This window comes from Rattus norvegicus, chromosome 1, assembly GCF_021556685.1.
Source record: "Rattus norvegicus strain SHRSP/BbbUtx chromosome 1, alternate assembly SHRSP_T2T, whole genome shotgun sequence".
NCBI lineage: Eukaryota > Metazoa > Chordata > Mammalia > Rodentia > Muridae > Rattus > Rattus norvegicus.
In genome coordinates this window covers 215,062,016-215,080,362 of record NC_141534.1, presented here as the reverse complement: position 1 = coordinate 215,080,362, position 18,347 = coordinate 215,062,016, and the positions used below count along the sequence as shown (strand labels likewise).

The 18,347-nt window shown below is 48.6% G+C and overlaps 1 protein-coding gene and 1 long non-coding RNA gene across 3 annotated transcripts in view; one reads left to right on the top strand and one right to left on the bottom strand.

Moving 5' to 3' along the window:
- The window catches only part of LOC148007856 (uncharacterized), a 112,833-nt gene that overhangs the window by 71,180 nt on the left and 23,306 nt on the right, over window positions 1-18,347 (bottom strand). The gene's annotated exons all lie outside the window — the stretch shown is intronic.
- Window positions 91-18,054, top strand: Bbs1 (Bardet-Biedl syndrome 1). Of its 2 annotated transcripts, NM_001107569.1 has the most exons (17): window positions 91-180; window positions 613-689; window positions 819-853; window positions 2,877-3,149; window positions 3,672-3,718; window positions 3,812-3,850; window positions 3,947-4,019; window positions 5,838-5,969; window positions 6,951-7,057; window positions 8,393-8,513; window positions 8,653-8,811; window positions 10,811-10,880; window positions 11,475-11,633; window positions 13,729-13,862; window positions 14,933-15,067; window positions 15,682-15,768; window positions 16,012-18,023. In NM_001107569.1, exons 1-17 carry the CDS (start codon window positions 131-133, stop codon window positions 16,096-16,098), a joined length of 1,785 nt encoding a protein of 594 aa, NP_001101039.1. In that variant the 5' UTR covers window positions 91-130; the 3' UTR covers window positions 16,099-18,023. The 2 variants fall into 2 exon arrangements, with proteins under 2 accessions (NP_001101039.1, XP_087418971.1); XM_087562845.1 differs by lacking the exon at window positions 14,933-15,067 and having other exon boundaries at window positions 106-180; window positions 16,012-18,054.

The window sequence follows — 18,347 nt, the reverse complement described above, 5'->3', positions numbered from 1 at the left end:
TTATCTTATTTGTCCCAGCCCGGACAATTTCATCCAGGAACTTTTGTTCCCCGTGCTTTCGGATGCCCGGATTCTATTGGGCGTTGCTCAACGGCTGGCTGAGCTGGTTGCCAAGACGACGCCTGGGAAGATGGCTGCGACGACGTCTTCACCGGATTCTGACAGCGGGCGAGCTGAGAGGTTAAGTCCCAGGACCTCACCGTTTCCTTTCCCTTATAGGAATATGGTGCTTGGTAGCGGGTACTGGGCTCTTGCTTTCGAGTAGCGGTGGAAGTTCTGGAGCGGCCCTTTAGAAATCAGATACGAAAGCTGACGGCTAAGAAGTGTCTGTGTGTGATTGGCTGATCACTCCCCCGGCGCCAATTAAGCCCAGTTTTAGAAGTACTGTATTATCTTTTCGGAGTTTGTGCTCTCAGTCTCCGGCATTATCTAGCTTAGAGTTGCTGCTCCCTCCTCCTCCTCCTCCTCCTCCTCCTCCTCCTCCTCCTCCTCCTCCTCCTCCTCCTTCTCCTCCTCCTCCCCCTCCTCCTTCTCCTCCTCCCCCCTCCTCCTCCTCCTCTTTTTTTCTTTGCCGTGGGATTCACTTTTCAAACTATCTTCTTTCCCTCCAAGCAACGAAGCCAATTCGAAATGGCTGGATGCACACTACGACCCCATGGCCAACATCCATACCTTCTCCTCCTGCCTGGGTGAGTCTCCAGACCTAGGAACACCCAGATGGGACTCCAGACCTAGGAGGTTGGGAGGAACAGGTAACAGTTTCATGGAGAAACCTTAGGGATGCTGAGACTCATTTTCGACCCTCTTGTGTTTTCTAGCACTGGCAGATTTGCATGGCGACGGGGAGTACAAGGTAGGCAATTAAAAGGTTGAGTGGGAAAACTCATAAGTGAGATTTGTAAAGACGCTCAACGCACTCTGGAACTCACCACTACTAAAAAGGCACATTTTGTTGCAACTTCTTTCTTTTAATGATTTATTTATTTTTATTTCATGCTCATTGGTGCCTTGCTTGCACGTGTGCTTGGGTAAGGGTGTCAGATCCCTTAGAACAGGATTTACAGATAGTTGAGAGCTGCCTTGTGGGTTTTGAGGATTGAACCAGGATCCTCTGGAAGGGCAGCCAGTGCTCTTAACTGCTGAGCCATCTCTCTAGCCCCAGAATTTCTTTGTAATTTGGAAAGTGAGTCTTAATTTTATAATGTGATCTGTGGAAATAAAACAGAAAGCAAAGGGGTTGGGGATTTAGCTCAGTGGTAGAGCGCTTGCCTAGCAAGTGCAAGGCCCTGGGTTCGGTCCTCAGCTCTGGAAAACAAACAAACAAACAAACAAACAAACAAAAAAACAAAACAAAAAAACCCAAAAAACAAAACAGAAAGCAAAATGTTGTGGATTTATAGTATGAAGACATATGATTCTCTAAAAAAAAAAAAATTGGGGACCAGAAGTGGGTGGTGCATGCCTTTCATCACAGTACTTGAACCTCAGAAACAGAGAGAGCTCTGAGCCTGAGGCTGACCTGTGAAGTTCAAAGCCAGCCGGGTCTACCTAGTGAGACTGTGTCAAAAACAAAAGCAAACAAGCGAAGGAATCCTCATCCCAAAGCAAAATTAGCAACAAAATTAATTTGCAGACATTTATGTATTTAGTGTGTGGGAGGATGCATGAAGTGTGGAGGTCAGGTAATGACTTTTGAGAGTCGGTTCTCTCTCGTCATGAAGGTTCCAGTGATTGATCTTAGGTCATCAGACATGGTGACGAGCACCTTTACCCACTCGGGTCCCAATTCCTTATGCCTAATTGTTATTGCTTAACTTTCTAGTTTATTACAAAACAATGGGCTCAGAATGTGGAATGATTCACAAAGCTGTGTGTATTTTTTTCTTTTTTTGGTCAAAGTTTTTCTATGTAGTTGTCTTGGCTGTTCTGGAACTCAATATGTCGTCTAAGCCTGGCCTCAAACTCACAGACATTCACCTGCCTCTACCTCCCAAGTGCTGGAATTAAAGGCCTGGGCCTATTTTCTGTGTGTTTCTTTTGAGTAGAGACCATGTTAGTAATCTTTTCCATATCATTCACAATTTAGTATCTGTACTGCCGAAGTGAACATACAGCCTCTTAGTTTAAATACTGTGGCATGATTCTTTGGTGTAAGGGAAATTACCTGGATTGGAAATAGGCATTAGAGTCTCACTGGGTAAAGGTGCTTGCTGCTAAGCTTGATGACCTGAGTTCAATCCCTAGAATGAATAGGATAGCAGGAAAGAACCAACTCCCTAAAGTTGCCCTCTGAGCTCCACACGTGAACTGTGCCATAGATACACACACACATAAATATATGTAATTTAGAATGTGAAGGGGAAAAATCCTCAGGGAAGTGAAATTTTTCAGTTTCTCAAGAGCACGTAGATTATCAAGGGGTTGGTGATCATAGAGACTGATACGTAATATGGGGGTTTATAATATTTTTCTCTCTTCTTTATAATTTGTTTCAATGCAAATATAAAATAAATATATCTTAGCATCATAACAGAAAAGAACATTACAGCTATGCTCAAAGTCCCAAGTTCAATCCCCACTGCCACAGGAAAAGGGAAGGAACGAGCAATGGGAGTTACCCTCCTCCTCCCCTGAGCACTCACACGGCCCTATAATTCAGGATTTTATTTGATTCTTCCTCCAGGTGTCATGAGGTAGGCATTCTCATTTTGCAAGAGAGAAACCTGAGTTCAGAATAGTTAAGTAACTTTCCTAAGGGGATACCTCTCTTCTAAGCCTCATGGCAAAACCTCGGTGAATGTGAGGATGGATTAGGAAGCACCAACAGAAAGGGTGATGAAATGGCCCCTGTGCTCAATGGTCCCTTCTCCCTGCAGCTGGTGGTGGGAGACCTTGGCCCAGGTGGGCAGCAGCCCCGCCTGAAGGTGCTCAAAGGACCCACAGTGCTGACAGAAAGCCCACTGCCTGCCCTGCCAGCCTCGGCTGCCACCTTCCTCATGGACCAACATGAGCCCAGGACACCTGCCTTAGCACTCGCTTCAGGACCTTGTGTCTATGTTTATAAGAACCTTCGACCCTACTTCAAGTTCAGCCTGCCCCAGTTACCTCCAAACCCTTTGGAACAAGACCTTTGGAACCAAGCCAAAGAGGTAGGTGACATAGCAAACAAGAACTCAGAGACAGCAGCCACCGAAGGCAGAGAACCAGACTCTCAGGAGAGTGGGCTCACAGTAGTTAGTAGAAGGTAGGTCAAAGCCCAGCTCTGGCAGCAACAGTAAGATGCTGTGCTCGGCCCTAAGTAGTAGCTTCCAGGAAGACGCTGAGCCAGGTCCTTTGGAGAGCAGAAGCCATAGGCTCCCTCAGCACCAACTACATCCCTTCCTACCTGTGGAGAAAGAGGAACCAAAGAAGGAAAAGCTCACCTGAGTGAGTGATGGATGACTCTGGAGAGTAGGGACACATCAGGAGGCAGCAATAAAGAGGATGACAAGTGTGTACATGATCCTGAGACAGATTCAAAGCAAGACCTGGGACTTGGGGTTGAGTGCAGGCCACTGGGAAGAAAGTGAAGGGAAGACCCGCCCCTCGTGCCCAAGCATAGACATGGGGACCTGGCTAAGGACATGGCTGCTAGAGCTCACAGGCTCTCTCCTCTCCCCATGCTGCCACAGGACCGGATTGACCCCTTAACCCTGAAGGAGATGCTGGAGGACATCAGGTGAGAGCCCACTTCCCCACTTTGCACCCCTTCATTCTGAAGCTGTTCTATGAACTCTCTTGAAAGCCACCATGTCGGCCACTCTCGTTGCAGGGAAAAGGCAGAGGTGCCTTTGTCTGTGCAGTCACTCAGGTAGGAGTCCTTTGGGGGCAGGCTGGAGGAGATGTCTGTGGACGGCACCAGAGGCAGCCAGGCCAGGGCATGCTGGTGCCTGTTCTGTGTGTGCAGGTTTCTGCAGCTGGAGCTGAATGAAATGGAGGCGTTTGTGAACCAGCACAAGTCCAAGGTTATCAAGCGTCAGGTAATACCTTTCTCTTTGTATTGCCCTATCCAAGTGCCTACATACTAAATTGTGTGTGTCCATATGCAGACAGGTGCATGTGTGTGTGGATGGGTGTGGAGGGCAGAGGATGACCTCAGGCGTCATCCTTAGGAATGCTGTCCATCTCCTTTGAGAGAAGCTCTCTCTTGGCATAGAGCTCACCAATTAGGCTACATTAGCCAGCCACAAGGCCACAGGGTTTCATCTGTCCCTGCCTCCCCAGCACTGGTTTTACAGAGATGTGTCACCATGCCTGGTATTTCTTACATGGCTTCTGGGGATCAAACTTAGCTCCTGTGGCCAGGCAAGCCCTTTACCAGCAGAACTGTATCTCCAGCTCCAAACCCTCCGGTTACAAAAAGAAAGACCGTGTGGTCAGCAGTAAATTCTAACCCTGGGCCTGGCCAGTGGCGCTACAAGTCTAGGGTCTCAAAGCCTTCTACATTTCTAGTTACCAGGAATGGATGGCTATGAAACAGCTGTGACATCATATTATCAGACTCACATTCTTGAGGGTAAAGATAATCACATTCTTATTACAGAATATCAAAAAATAAAAGAGAACTCTAAAGACGAGTCCACTACCTAGAGACACCTACTTCTTGCCATTCCTGAACATTTCCCTTGAGTAACATTTTGAAAATACCATATTTTGGGCCTTACATAGCCTTTGAGAACTCTAATTTTAGGAGCCCCTTGATTATTTAGTTGGTTATGATTTTTTCCGTTTGTTTGTTTTGGCTGGTTGCTTTTTGTGACAGTATCTCATTAGTTGAGTTTGGCTTTGCTCTCCTGATCCTCTTGCCTAGCCTGCCAGTGCTGAGTTTGCAGGCCTGCACCGCCACCCTCAGTGGTTTGCTTCACCATGTGTCCCCACCATCCCTCCAGCACTGCTCTATGCAGTTGTAATGACATGTGTACAGTGTACAATGCAGTCATTCAAAGGAAAACATCTTGCTTCTGCTAGTTTCCACAGAGAAACAGAATGAAAACTTCCTTTCTGACGCCCCGTTATAATTACAGAATGAGCAGGTGTCTCGTTCGTTGCCCAGAGAGCCAGTGTCTGTGCGTAGGGCTTAGTTTCTAGCATGTTTCTATGTTCACATATATTGTTTTGTTTTGTTTTGTTTTGTTTTGTTTTGTTTTGTTTTTGAGACAGCGTCTCACTAGATCGACCCAGCTATCCTGGAACTTACTGTGTAGGCCAGGCTAGCCTTGAATTTACAGAGAGTCACCTCTCTGTGCCTCCTGACTGCTGGGATTAAAAGTGTGTGCCACCACTCCTGGATTGTAGACATTTGTAAAAGATATATTTTATTTTTATTTTATTTTATGTGTATGACTGTTTGCTTGCAGATGCCCATGGCATTAGAGCTTTTAAAACATGCTCTTTTGTTGTCCAGAGGTAGTTAGTTAGTTAGTTAGTTAGTTAGTTAGTTAGTTAGTTTGCTTGATTGTTTGAGACGAGGTCTTGTTAGGTAGTTTGGGCTAGCCTGGAATAGAGTTTTAAGCCAAACTGGCCTTGAACCTGCAGCAATCCCCCATCCCCTGCTGCCCCAATTCTTTGACTACAGGTGTGAGTCACACCCAGCTCTTAAATGTGTGGCCGTGTTGGTTTTGACAGTGTAAGTGGCTCATAAGTGACTTAGACAATACTTACTGTTAAGCATTTAGGTTTGTTGCAGAAACACCTTTGCCATCAGCATTCAGGCACACTTCTTATGCTTGTTCCTCTTTTGCCCTCCCCTTCCCTCATTGGCTCTGGGTTATCTGGGGACATGGTGGGGTCTTCTGCAGACAGTCATCACCACCATGACCACCCTGAAGAAGAACCTGGCAGATGAGGATGCAGTGTCCTGTCTGGTGCTAGGCACTGAGAACAAGGAGCTCCTAGTGCTGGACCCTGAAGCTTTCACCATTTTGACCAAGGTCAGTATCAGGTTTGTCCCTAGCTATATACAAGGTCTGGGCTGTGTTGCTTTTGTTCTCCCAGTGTGCATAGCATTTGCTCAAAAAGTATAGCTAAGCATAAAGAAAGATTAGATGTCCCAAAAGCTCACCACTCCTAAGTCTGGTGTGAAAGGTTCACATGGGTGCTTCCAGATGTCCGAATGTGTGGAATGGTTGTGTAGCTTTATAGAGAGGTATATTTCTAGTTCATTGGGACTGCAGTGAGAAAACACTCTGACCAAGACCAACTCGGGAGGACAGGGCTTGCCTGACTGACCTAGGTAGCTCCTCACCTGAAACTCCTATCATTTGCTGCATTGATAGTGAGTGGGAGCAGCACAGTGTCCTTAGAGGGACAGGCTCACGTGCAGAACCCAACAGTTTGCTCTTTTCATGTTACTGTATCACGTTAGTGTCTTCTTTTGTTCACAAAGCCACGCCCACCTTTTTGTGGTTATTCTTTGCTTTTTGCAGTGTAGCTCAGGATAGCCTTGAACTTGTGATCTTCCTGGCTGCATTTCCCAAGTGTCCCCTTTAAACCACCAAGCCAGATGATGTTTCTTTCGCACTGAGCCCTCATTTCTGGGAGTGGACTATGGGGTGTTACCTCTGCAGCTTCATGTCAGCCCTTTCAAAGGCTCCACATTCTCTATGCAGTCATATATGTAAATGTATACATACATGTATTTACCTGGCCATGTGGTGGCCACTTAAATGTCTTTTAACCATTATTAATGCTGCTCCAGTGGTCTTCCTTGTTCAAACACCTTTGTATATCTACGTACATAACTCTTATACTTTGCTGGAGGTGACAGGGTTTAGCCAAATGGTGTAGACTTAAAGCTGCATAGGAATTTAAGCTGTGACCAGTAGGAAGTGAACAAAGAGATCAGGACTTTAGTCAAGAATTAACAGTTTCTTCCAACCATGGTCAGTAGGTTTGAGCCATTTTCTCTGCAGATGAGCCTGCCCAGTGTCCCTGTCTTCCTGGAGGTTTCTGGCCAGTTTGATGTGGAGTTCCGATTGACTGCTGCCTGCCGAGATGGGAGCATCTATATCCTGAGAAGGTAGCTACAGATGTGGCCTCAGACACCTGGTGGCTTCAGAGGCTTGCAAGAGGAACGGGATTTAGGCTGGAATTTAGGATTGAAAAGATAGAATTTTGTAAAGGAGGCTGACTTTCAAGGGTAGAAGGGAGGAGCAGCCTGCCAGTAAGAGCCTGGCATAGCATAAGGGCTATAATACGAGAGCAGCACAGTCAGACGGTGGAGGAAGCGGGCATAAGCTCTTGTATTTATTACATTGTCTTATAATGTATGTGACACATGCATTAGTGTGGTATTCCAGACAGTTTTGATTTGTTTGATTGTTCAAGAAGGGTCTCTGTGTAGCTCTGGTTGGCCTGGAGCTTGCACTGTAGACCTCTGTAGCCTCGAACTCACAGAGATCAGCCTGCCTCTGCCTCCCGAGTGACTGGATTAAGGGTGTGCACCACCACTGCCGCTAAATTATTTTATGTTTATGAGTATTTTGCCCATGTACATGTCTGTATACCACATGCATGTGATATCCAGAGGCTAGAAGAGGTCATCAGCCTCCTGGGACTAGATTTTCAGGTAATTATGAGGAATGCTATGGATGCTGGGAATGGAACCTGGGTCTTTTAGAAGAGGAATCAGTACTCTTAACCTCTGAGCCAGCTCTCCAGCCCTCCAGACAGTCTTTTAACTCAAGACATTTATTAGCATCCACTGTGCTCTCAGCACTGTATGGGGGGTTGGAGTTCACTGGTAAGTGGGATGCTGTAAATATGGTTCCTGCTTTCATGGGGAAGACATATAATAAACATAATGTAAGTTAGATGAGTAGTTATTGAGAAGAAATGAGGGCTCAGTGGGAAAAGAAACATCATCTGGGTTGGTGGTTTGAAAGGGATGTGCACCTGTAGGCCCAACATCTGAAAGGCTAAGAAGGGAGAATTCCAGCCCCAGAGCCGGCGAGATGCAGTCTTTACACCGCCTGGAGAAAGTGGGGCACAGCCTGCGGTTGAAAGGCAGAGTTACTATCTAGAAAAGGAAAACTAAGAAGGAGAGACGAGAAAACGATGGGCCATCCTTTCCTGATAAATCAGTAAACTTTCCAAGTCCAATAGCATTGGCTAGACCAGGTTCTATTCAGAATTCTGATATCTCAGGACACTTGTCACCATAGTGAAGGGCAGGAAGGGACAATATGAAAACATACCTGGTGTCATCCAGGGTCACACATCTTCTAAGTGGTAGGTGGAGAAATGATCTCCTCATCTCTCGGGTAAATATGGGGGGCTGAAAGGGATGGGTCAGCCAGCCCAGGAGCAGACACAAGGCTTCTCTGGGCAGAGGGATCGTGTTTTTATTCCACAGAGACTCCAAACACCCCAAGTACTGCATCGAGTTGAGTGCCCAGCCTGTGGGGCTGGTCCGGGTACACAAGATCCTGGTGGTGGGCAGCACCCAAGAGAGTCTGCATGGCTTCACCCACAAGGTGTGGTCTCTAGCAAGCCCCTACCCCTCCACACTGTGTGCCCTGAGCCCAAAGCTGTCCATTACTTGCCGCTCCCCTACCTTATCTCCATGTGAAGCAGCCCTTGCACTCCCTGCAGACACTAGCTGTTTCTTGCCAGGGTAAGAAGCTGTGGACGGTGCAGATGCCTGCAGCCATCCTGACCATGAACCTTCTGGAGCAGCGATCCCGAGGCCTGCAAGCTGTCATGGCCGCTTTGGCCAATGGGGAAGTCCGGATTTACCGTGACAAGGCCCTGCTCAATGTCGTCCGGGCCCCTGTGAGCACGCCTCCCGCACTGCCGCTGGCCCTTCCTTACCCGTGCCCTGTTTTCCTTCTCTGACTTCTTATTTAATCTTTGACAGTTTCATACATGAACGTAATTGATCTCATTCACTCACATTCCCTTCTTATCCACCCCCAACTCCCTGTGATACCCTTGTCCCCAGCAGGTCTTCCTTCCTACTTTCACGGGGTTTTGTTTTGTTTTTTTAAATATAACCCACTGAGTTTGCTTAGGGCTGTTTGCGTGGGTATGGGGTGGGTTTATTTAGTGGGTCGTGGCCAATTTACTGGTGGCAACACCCCTGAATAAAAATGAGGCCCCTGCCTCTAGCAGTGCTAACCACCATAGCTCCTTAGCTCAGCTGGGCCTCATCAGCCTGTGTTCCACCTGCCCAGCCCTGCTTCCTCACTGCCTCTCCTGATCCCATAGGGATGGGCCTTAGAAATGCTGGTTGATCCCCTCACAATGTGTGCAGCTGCCACAGGACAGGGAAAAGGGCATAAAAATGAGTAAGCCCTGATTCCAGGGAATTTCTATGTGGTAAGAGCTGGCCAGAGACAAACGAACTCACACAGCGGACAGTTGCAAAGCAAAGCACTAGAAAGCAGAGGGGCTGAGTGACTCTGGGCCAGATCAGTTTGCCAAGTGGATGAATGGCAGAGGAACATTTTAGACCAGGAGCAGCATGAGCAAAGGTGGAGGGCCATAGCAGTTCTTTGTTTTTAGAGATAGGGTCTCACTGTATAGCTCTATGGCCTGGAACTCACTATATGGGCCAGGTTGGCTCTAACGCACAAAGATCTATATAACTTTGCCTGCTGTTATTGCAAGCATGTGGCAATCAGAGGACAAGTTTTAAGAATGGGCTCCTTCCTCCAAGGGGTTGTGGGGTCTGTGCCACGATGCCCCACCCATCATCATCACCACCACCACCACCACCACCACCACTATCATCACCATCTAATTTCATCATTTTCCTTTCTTTCCCTCAACCCCTTCACACATACCCACTCTCCTTGGTCCCTCTCAAAATTATGGTCTCTTTTTTCAGTTGTTATTGTTTTACACACACACAATTGCAATCCGATCAGTCCCTATAAATACTATTAGATTTCAGGGCTTACTGTTGGGTACTGGATAGCCAATTGGGATTCTTTTAATTAATTTTGTGTATATAACCATGTTTGCCTACATGCATGTCTGTGTACCACATGTGTAGTTTCCATGGAGGCTAGAAGACATAGGATCCCTATTGTATATTTTACAAATATATTTATATGTTTCACGCATGTGCATGTGCCACAGCAAGCATGTGGCAATCAGAGGACAAGTTTATTTTTTTTCGGAGCTGGGGACTGAACCCAGGGCCTTGTGCTTGCTAGGCAAGCGCTCTACCACTGAGCTAAATTCCCAACCCCAGAGGACAAGTTTTAAGAATGGGCTCCTTCCTCCAAGGGGTTGTCAGACTCACACAGCGAGAGCTTTTACCCTCCAAACCATCTCACCTCATAGAACTGAACTCCCTATGGAGTTTGATGGTCACTGTATAAAATCTGGAAGCAGTGATTGGCCCTGTGGTACTGAGAAGGTATGGGGTTGGGAGAACTAAGAGGAGGAACTGGGTAAGACAGACCAGAATCCAATATGGAAGACCTGAAATATCCTGCTAAGGAAAGGAAAAGCCGTTGGAGGTTTGCGGTTTTGACAGGCAGCAAAGGTAACCAAGGACTCAGTGCAGACAGATTAGGTAGACCAGGAGACTTGATTAGACGGCCACCCCAGAAGAGGGTAGGGGGTGTTTAGTGCAGAACTTCAGCACAGCCAGGGAGGTTAGAAGTGAATGGATAATCCAAGACATATTTCCAAGGCAACATTGCTATAACTTCTCCTTACACCTTACCCATTTTAACTCTCATCCGGACTCTCCCCTCCAGCCTGTCTTGCTTTCCTTCTTAAGATGTTTTCCCCGCTGAAGTCTGGTTTCTCTGTGTAGGATGCAGTAACCAGCCTGTGCTTTGGCCGATATGGACGAGAAGATAACACCCTCATCATGACTACTAGAGGTGAGGACTCGGATCTGGGAAGGGCAGTGGGGCTGGAGTGAGGAGGGTGAGATTCTGTGGGGATAGACAGGTGGGGCCCCAGGCCTGTGGACACACCCTGTGTAAGATTGGATCCGATCATACATAGTATTGGATTTTTACCTCGGAGCTAGCCCAGGTCAGGCTGTGCCTCTCCAGCCTGTGCCTTCAGCATCCACCCGAGAGGCACGAACATCACAGTTCTTCACAACCAGCTGCCGGGTGAGTGAGTGAGTGAGTGAGTGAGTGAGTGAGTGAGTGAGAGAGTGATAAGAGACTGCTGACAGCCAAGTGTGCTGTCACACAACTGTAATGGCAGCACTTGGAAAGGTGGAGGTAGGTGGATCAGGAATTCAAGATCATGCTCCACTACAAAGGGAGCTCAAGTCTATCCTAAGCTATATGGATCCCTTCTTCAGGAGATGAAAAAGACAGACTTGAGATATTTCATTTCTTCTAGAAAGTAAGTCTTGTCAGAAAGACAGACATGTTTGGACAAAAGTGCAACTGTTTTGCAAAGAATGGGCTTATGGGATAGGACGGGAATGGTTATGTTTGTGTTTGCCCACTTCTCAGGTGGGGGCCTGATCATCAAGATCCTGAAGCGCACAGCAGTGTTTGTGGAAGGGACAGGCGAGGTGGGCCCACCGCTAGCACAGACAACAAAACTCAGTGTGCCCCGAAAGACCCGGCTGTATGTGGATCAGACCCTACGGGAGCGAGAAGCTGGCACAGGTGAGACTTAGGGAAGAACACAGAGAGTTCCAGGGTGTGTTGGGCATGAGTGAGATCTAACCAGTGGGGAAAGCCAGAGGTTTACTGGCTTTGGGTAAAAACTAATCCTCACGGCAGAGGGTGATGCTGGTGAGAACCAGGGCCCTTAGCACCAGAAGCAGCAGTTCCTTTCGGATGCAGATAGTCTCAAGAGAACAGTGAGGACTCACCCGGTTCCTCCCCTTGTTACATTTCCTGCTCACCGTTCATGTTCATTCGTTACTGTGACACCAGGCACGCAAGGTGTTGACCCATCCCCACCTTGGGCGGGAGCTTAGTCCATGTGGCCAACTTCATGGTGTGCACTAGTTGATTTCCTCTAAGGACTGCTGGGACCGAAAGACACTGTCTGGAGCATGTGATGGTGCATGCCTTTAATCCCCTACTTGGGAGGCAGAGACAGCAGATCTCTTGAGGTCAAGGAAAATTATGTAGTGAGACCCTGTCTCAAAAACAAACCAAACAAAATAACAAAAACATGAAAATGAAATCATGGATAAAAATCTATAAGGGGACCAGATATAAAAGTCTTTTTTTTTTTTTTCGGAGCTGGGGACCGAACCCAGGGCCTTGCGCTTCCTAGGTAAGCGCTCTACCACTGAGCTAAATCCCCAGCCCCGTCTTTTTTTTAAAGATTTATTTATTATATATAAGTACATTGTCACTGTCTTCAGACACACCAGAAGAGGGCATCTGACCTCATTACAAATGGTTGTGAGCCACCATGTGGTTGCTGGGATTTGAACTCAGGACCTCTGGAAGAGCAATCAGTGCTCTTAACCACTGAGCCCTCTCTCCAGCCCCCAGATATAAAGTCTTAAAATCTCATAATCTGGGCTGGAAAGAGGGCTCAGTGGTTAAGAGCGCTGGCTGTTCTTTCAGAGTTCCTGGGTTTGATCCCTAGCACCTGCATGGTGGCTCGAAATCATCTTAAGACCTTTTCTGAGGGATTTGATGCCCTCTTCTGGCCTCCACAGGCACAGCACTCTTGTGCACATACCCACATGCAGGCACACACATACATATTAAAAAAAAAAACTTGGGGTTGGGGATTTAGCCCAGTGGTAAGGCCCTGGGTTCGGTCCCCAGCTCCGAAAAAAAGAAAAAAAGAAAAGAAAATTAAAAAAAACTTGTAAGCTTTTTTTTTTTATAATGTCCGAATAATATCTAACTGGCAAAAGTGATGGGGAAAAGTCTGTTCACAATAGCAAAGATATTCCTAGAAATAAATATTGACACGAAAATGTGTGGTCTATAAAGGAAATTGTAAAACTACCTTCATGATGGATGTTGTGGCACACATACTACCCTAGCCCTCGGGAGGAGGAAGGTAGTATATCAAGTTCATGATCACCCCTGACTATATAGTGAGACCCTGACAGAAAACCAAAACAGCAGCCTCAAACATCAGCACCAATGCCACATCTGGAGAGGGATTTGAAGAAGGGTCATTTGCACCTGGCAAATGGTTAGGGCTAAGGGATCAAACAAGGGGACTTAGGGATGGGGCAGTGGGTGGGTGGTTGAGCGTGATGTGCATAGGACCTTAGACAGAGGTGACTAAGAAGTAGTTCAAAGCAGAGGCAGGCCTGGGTCTCCACAAGCCGCTGGAGACACCATACAGTAGTGTCTGCACATCTGGGGCTTAGCATGTGGGATATGGGAACAAGTTTGAAGCCTTTAGGAGCTGGAAGCTGATATTCTTTGGGGTGGCAGAGTCAGGGCACGTCCTATATTATCCAGAGAGCAAGATGGTAGGTGAGAAGACTAAGCCCAGAATCAGCCTTGAAATTGTGAAATTCAGCATTGAGGGCTGAACAGAGGAGCAGGCATGGAGACTGAGATTGTGTGAGCAGTGAGGTGGTAGGAGAACCAGGAAGGAGGAAGTGGGGTGTGGTTTACAGCATCCAGCATGGCCCTCCATATCCCCGTCTTCCCAGCGTCTGCAGGCCTTGCCCTGCCTATTCCATCATGCCCTCCTTTTCTATTCTTCTCACATACGCTAAGCAAGAGTATTCTTGCCTTCACTGCTTCTGCCTTCATGTTCCCTCTGCAGTCATGCACCGGACCTTCCAGACTGACCTCTACCTGCTGCGTCTACGAGCTGCCAGAGCCTATGTTCAGGCCCTGGAGTCCAGCCTGAGCCCCATGTCAGCCACAGCTCGGGAGCCACTCAAGCTGCACGCTGTGGTAAGTCTCCAGCTGTAGGGACATTAGGGGGAGGGGGGTGGCATCCTCCCTTCTGCACAGGTAAGCACCAGAGCCACTGCTAAGCCACCTAGCCCTGTGCTCCTGTCTCACCTCCTTACAGATCTAGAGCCTGAGGCCCCCGTGTTCCTGAGAGGGCTGCTCAGCCTTCTATACTCTCCTCTTCTGTGGCTGCTACAGAGGGGACATGCTCTTTTGTTCCATGCTGTGCCTCAAACAAACCCCTAGCTGGAGTGGGGTATAGTAAGTTACAGTGCGACATTGTACATTCCAGCAACCTGGAGAGACTCTCCTGGCCACAGATGAAGGCAGAGAGTGATTTCTGTTGGCATGGACAGCCTACGGAATTAGGACTGGCTGGCACAGGGAAGGTTTACACTGACCCAACCTAGGTATACATGCGCGCGCACACACACACACACACACACACACACACACATGCACACATAAGCCTAAGGGTCCTAACCATTTCTGAGTGAGCCTGAGTGTGTTTTCAGAGCCACCTGTATTCTGATTGCTCTGTCTCATTTTTTCCCTCCTCCCCAAGGCAAGGTTTCTCTGTGTAGCTCTGGCTATCCTAGAACTTGTTCTGTAGACCAGGCTGGCCACAAACTCAGAGATCCACTTGACTCTGCCTTCCAAGTGCTAGGATTACAGGCCTGTGCGACCATGCCCAATTTCAGTCGATTCTTTTCCAAAGAGAGTGGCTGGACACAGAAGAAGAAAGGATCGCTGAGCCACTCAGAATGGGAGGAGGTGGCCTTCACATCATCGAACCACCAGGATGGGAAAGGAAGGCAGTCATGCCCGTGCTGGGGTCAGTGATGAGCACAGCCTCAGCCAACCGTACTTGCAACTTGCTAAGTAGCATCCATCAAGACTTCCTGATCTGTGCCTTTGCCATCTCTGCCTCTGTGCCCATTAAGAAGCAGATAGGTGGAACTGGAGAAGTGTCTCGAGGCCCTTGATGGAGCAGCAGCAGCCAAGATGGTGGCGTTCAGTGTCCAAGGCCAATGGGTCCTAAGGACTTCTGCATCTTACTGTCTCCACAGGTTCAAGGCCTGGGCCCCACCTTTAAGCTCACACTTCACCTGCAGAATACCTCAACGGCTCGGCCAGTACTGGGGCTACAGGTCTGCTTCCTGTACAACGAGGCATTTTATGCCCTGCCTCGGGCCTTCTTTAAGGTACTAGATCTCCATGCTGACATGGACTCCCAACAGTCAGGGTTGGGCTGATAAAGTGCCCCTATTAGGTTGAGTTGAGAGTAAGGGAGTGTCCAGTAAACCAACACAAGCCAGAGACCAGACTCAGCCCTGCCTTCACTGCCTTTCTCCCAGCCAACGAGACCCCAGGAAGCCACACAGAAGGAGCTGGAAAATAGCTGTGAGTTTGTCCTCTGTACACCTGATTGGAGAGGGCAGGCTCCCCAGAACTCATGCTGCTTCCCAGCTGTTCCTGCTAAAGAAGAGGAGCCATTCCCTGCCCCAGTTACCACAGAAGCAAAGGGCCCGGTTCCCCCAGGGCCAAGGTGTCCTCAAGTTGGGAGAAGCAATAACCAAAACTCTCAAACATGGAGGAGTCAGCCTTGGTCGCTGTCAAGAGGTCTAGGTTTCGCCACAGTCACCGGGCGTGCACTTACCCTCCTTGCACCTTGTTCCCTGGATCTGGTTAGTCGCACTGGCCCAGACTGGAAATCCTGAGATGCAGCGGAGGGGACAGGCTTAACTGTTTTGTAATCTGCCAGATGCTGTCTAGGTATGTGGGCTTTGAGGGCTAATCTATTTCTGTCCCCAAACAGGTTCCCTTGCTGGTGCCAGGACTCAGTTACCCACTGGAGACCTTTGTAGAGAGTCTCAGCAGCAAGGGCATCTCAGACATAATCAAGGTAGGTGGCCACTTCAGAGAAGCAAGTGGGACCCTGGGAAGCCAGTAGGGTGAGGGCGGACAGGACTGCTGCGGCCAGCCCTGGGCTGTGATGGGGTACGTCAGCACAGCAGAGGCCTCCCAGTCTTCCCATCCCTTTGACAGGTACGCTGGGAGTCTGACACTTGAACCAGCACACACACATTTTCTGTTAGCAAGAGTAGAGGTCAAGCTGAGGCCCTCCTGCCATGTCTTCTCCCCCTAGGTGCTCGTGCTCCGGGAAGGCCAGAGTGCACCCCTGCTGAGTGCCCACATCAACATGCCTGTGAGTGAAGGTCTGGCAGCTGCCTGAGCCCTGGGCCAGCATTCAAGCCTCCACAAGATGAAGCCAGTCAGATCCAGTGACTTCCAGTGTCACCAGACTACTTCCCCCCAACAGCAGTGTAGTGAGACATCAGCTCCCTGTTCCTGTCAGACAGTCCCTTGCTCCCCACCTCGGCAAGTGGGCCTGAGCAACAAGACATGGAGTGTTCAGTCAGGTCCTCCCCCCTCAGAACCCACCCAATTACTGTCCCTTAGTTCCTGATGCCTACCACTCTCCCCAGCTCTTGAAAGACACCTCCCCAGGTCCCAGGACGAGATCTGAGATGGTCAGTGTAAGCAAAGCGCCAGTCCATCCTTCCTCCCCTCCTTCCTTCCTCCTTCCTTCCTTCCTTCCACTTACCTATTTCAGATCAAGGCCACAGTTGATCAAGGGCTCCAGACGTCAGCTGGTACCAATCCCTCTGCTGCCCTTTGAAGTTTCAGGGACACGGATGCTGCCAGCCTAATTTACAGGCACATGTGCTAAGCCTCCTCAGCTGAAGAGAGGCTCCACTTTCTACCCTGAAGCCCAGCAGTCACGGGGCTCTGTCTTAGAGTAGCCACAGAGATTGCCTGAGGAGGTGATGTGGAAGAAGGGATCTATGTGAGGAGCTAGGTTCACACAGCAGCTGCTCCTGATGTGGATGCTCCTGTCCAGAGATAGTGTTCTGAAATGGAATGCCAAGCAAGATAGCACAGCTAGGGCTGGTGGCACCGGGAGAGGTGTTTCTGGGACCTGGGAAGTGACCCAAGAGGCAGATGCTGACAAGTGCCTATCAGAATGCACTTAGGTCCAGGAGTTCAAGATGGTCCTGAGGGTGGCATGTTTACTGTGCAGTGGCCAGAATATGCCTGAGACCACTGAAAAGGTACACAGCAGGGGTATGGAATAAAGCTGAAGACTAAAGGAAGATGTGTTTAGATCTCAAGTGCTGGGACCCCTGGCCCTCCAGACTATTCTGAATCACTTGGGAACCAGGAGCCCTGCTCCATGGAGAGCACATTTTTCTAGTCGAATCAGGTTCACCTGCTGTGTGGCAGCCAGCTCAGTCTTGCAGGCTTCCACCTCCTCTCCAGTAAAGACAGACGTTGGCCCGCATTAATTCTAAACCGTTGTCAGCTCTAACACCATTAGAGCTTGGCAGCTCCTCAGGAGGAAGGAAAGAATTGGTCCAAGAAGGTGATACGTCACTACACAGCTTTTGTCCACAAAACCAATGTCTCCAAGCTGGCCACCACTGCCCAGTAACAACCTTTGTGCCCACCCAGGGACCAGGGTGACACTGCCTACCTTGTCCCTTCCAAGGGTACTTCAGGAGCCAGACTAAGAGACACTGAGTCTGGACCAAAGAAACAGCCCAAGCCCTCGAGACAGGCACTGTGTGAGCAAGGATAGCCAGGGGGCACAGCAGGACTAAGTGGGAGGTCTGACTGGAGATGGGAGATGAGAGGTGGGAGGAGTGTTGCTGTGAGTCAGAGACCCCAGCCTAACCTGCAACACTAAACAGGGAAGGAAGGTCTGCCCGAGGTGTTGAGCCCCTTGTCACTGTGCCCCGTGTCACTGGTGAATGGGGCTATCACAGGGCCAGGTCGTGTGTTGGATCATGACACTCCACTTTCACCCAAGTCAAGCTGTGAAATCAGAACAAAAATATTTGATGTGTGCTCTCTCCATAACTATCTGTGATGATCCAAATTGGTGAGACATATGCCCAGGCCCTACCATGAAACACAGTGTTGTATTACTCTTGCCTAGTAAGAAATGTGTGACATGTACCTTATGCACATAAAAGAACCATCAACAGTGCAGAGCATCCAATACTCAGAGTGAGAGCTCTAAGAAATTGTGAACCTTAAGGATGAGATGAGTCTATGAAACACATACCTATGTAGTCATCTGGAATAGACTATTTAAAATAAAATGCACTCTTCCCATTCCACAGGACCATTCCTGTACAGCAGCCATTTTCATTAACTATTTTAAATTCTTTTCAGATGTGTGTGGGTAGGAGGAGGTATGTCTGTGAGTACAGATACCCAAGGAGGCCAGAAGAGGGCATTGGATCCCCAGGAGCCAGAGTTACAGGTGGTTGAGCTACCCTGTATGAATGCTGGCAGCCACACGTGGGTCGTGGGTCATTGGCAAGAGTAAGGGCTCTGCAGCCCCTCTCCACTCTCACTTTGGTGATCCATCTCAGACATTACCTGTTGACTCCCTGTTGTAAGAGGTTAGTCTTT

Excerpts from the sequence above, each read along its gene's own strand:
- Bbs1 (NM_001107569.1), top strand. The coding sequence starts at position 131 with ATGGCTGCGACGACGTCTTCACCGGATTCTGACAGCGGGCGAGCTGAG. Across the intron at positions 3,851-3,946 it reads TTGTCTGTGCAGTCACTCAG|GTTTCTGCAGCTGGAGCTGA; the intron begins GTAGGAGTCCTT and ends CTGTGTGTGCAG. Across the intron at positions 13,863-14,932 it reads CACTCAAGCTGCACGCTGTG|GTTCAAGGCCTGGGCCCCAC; the intron begins GTAAGTCTCCAG and ends CTGTCTCCACAG.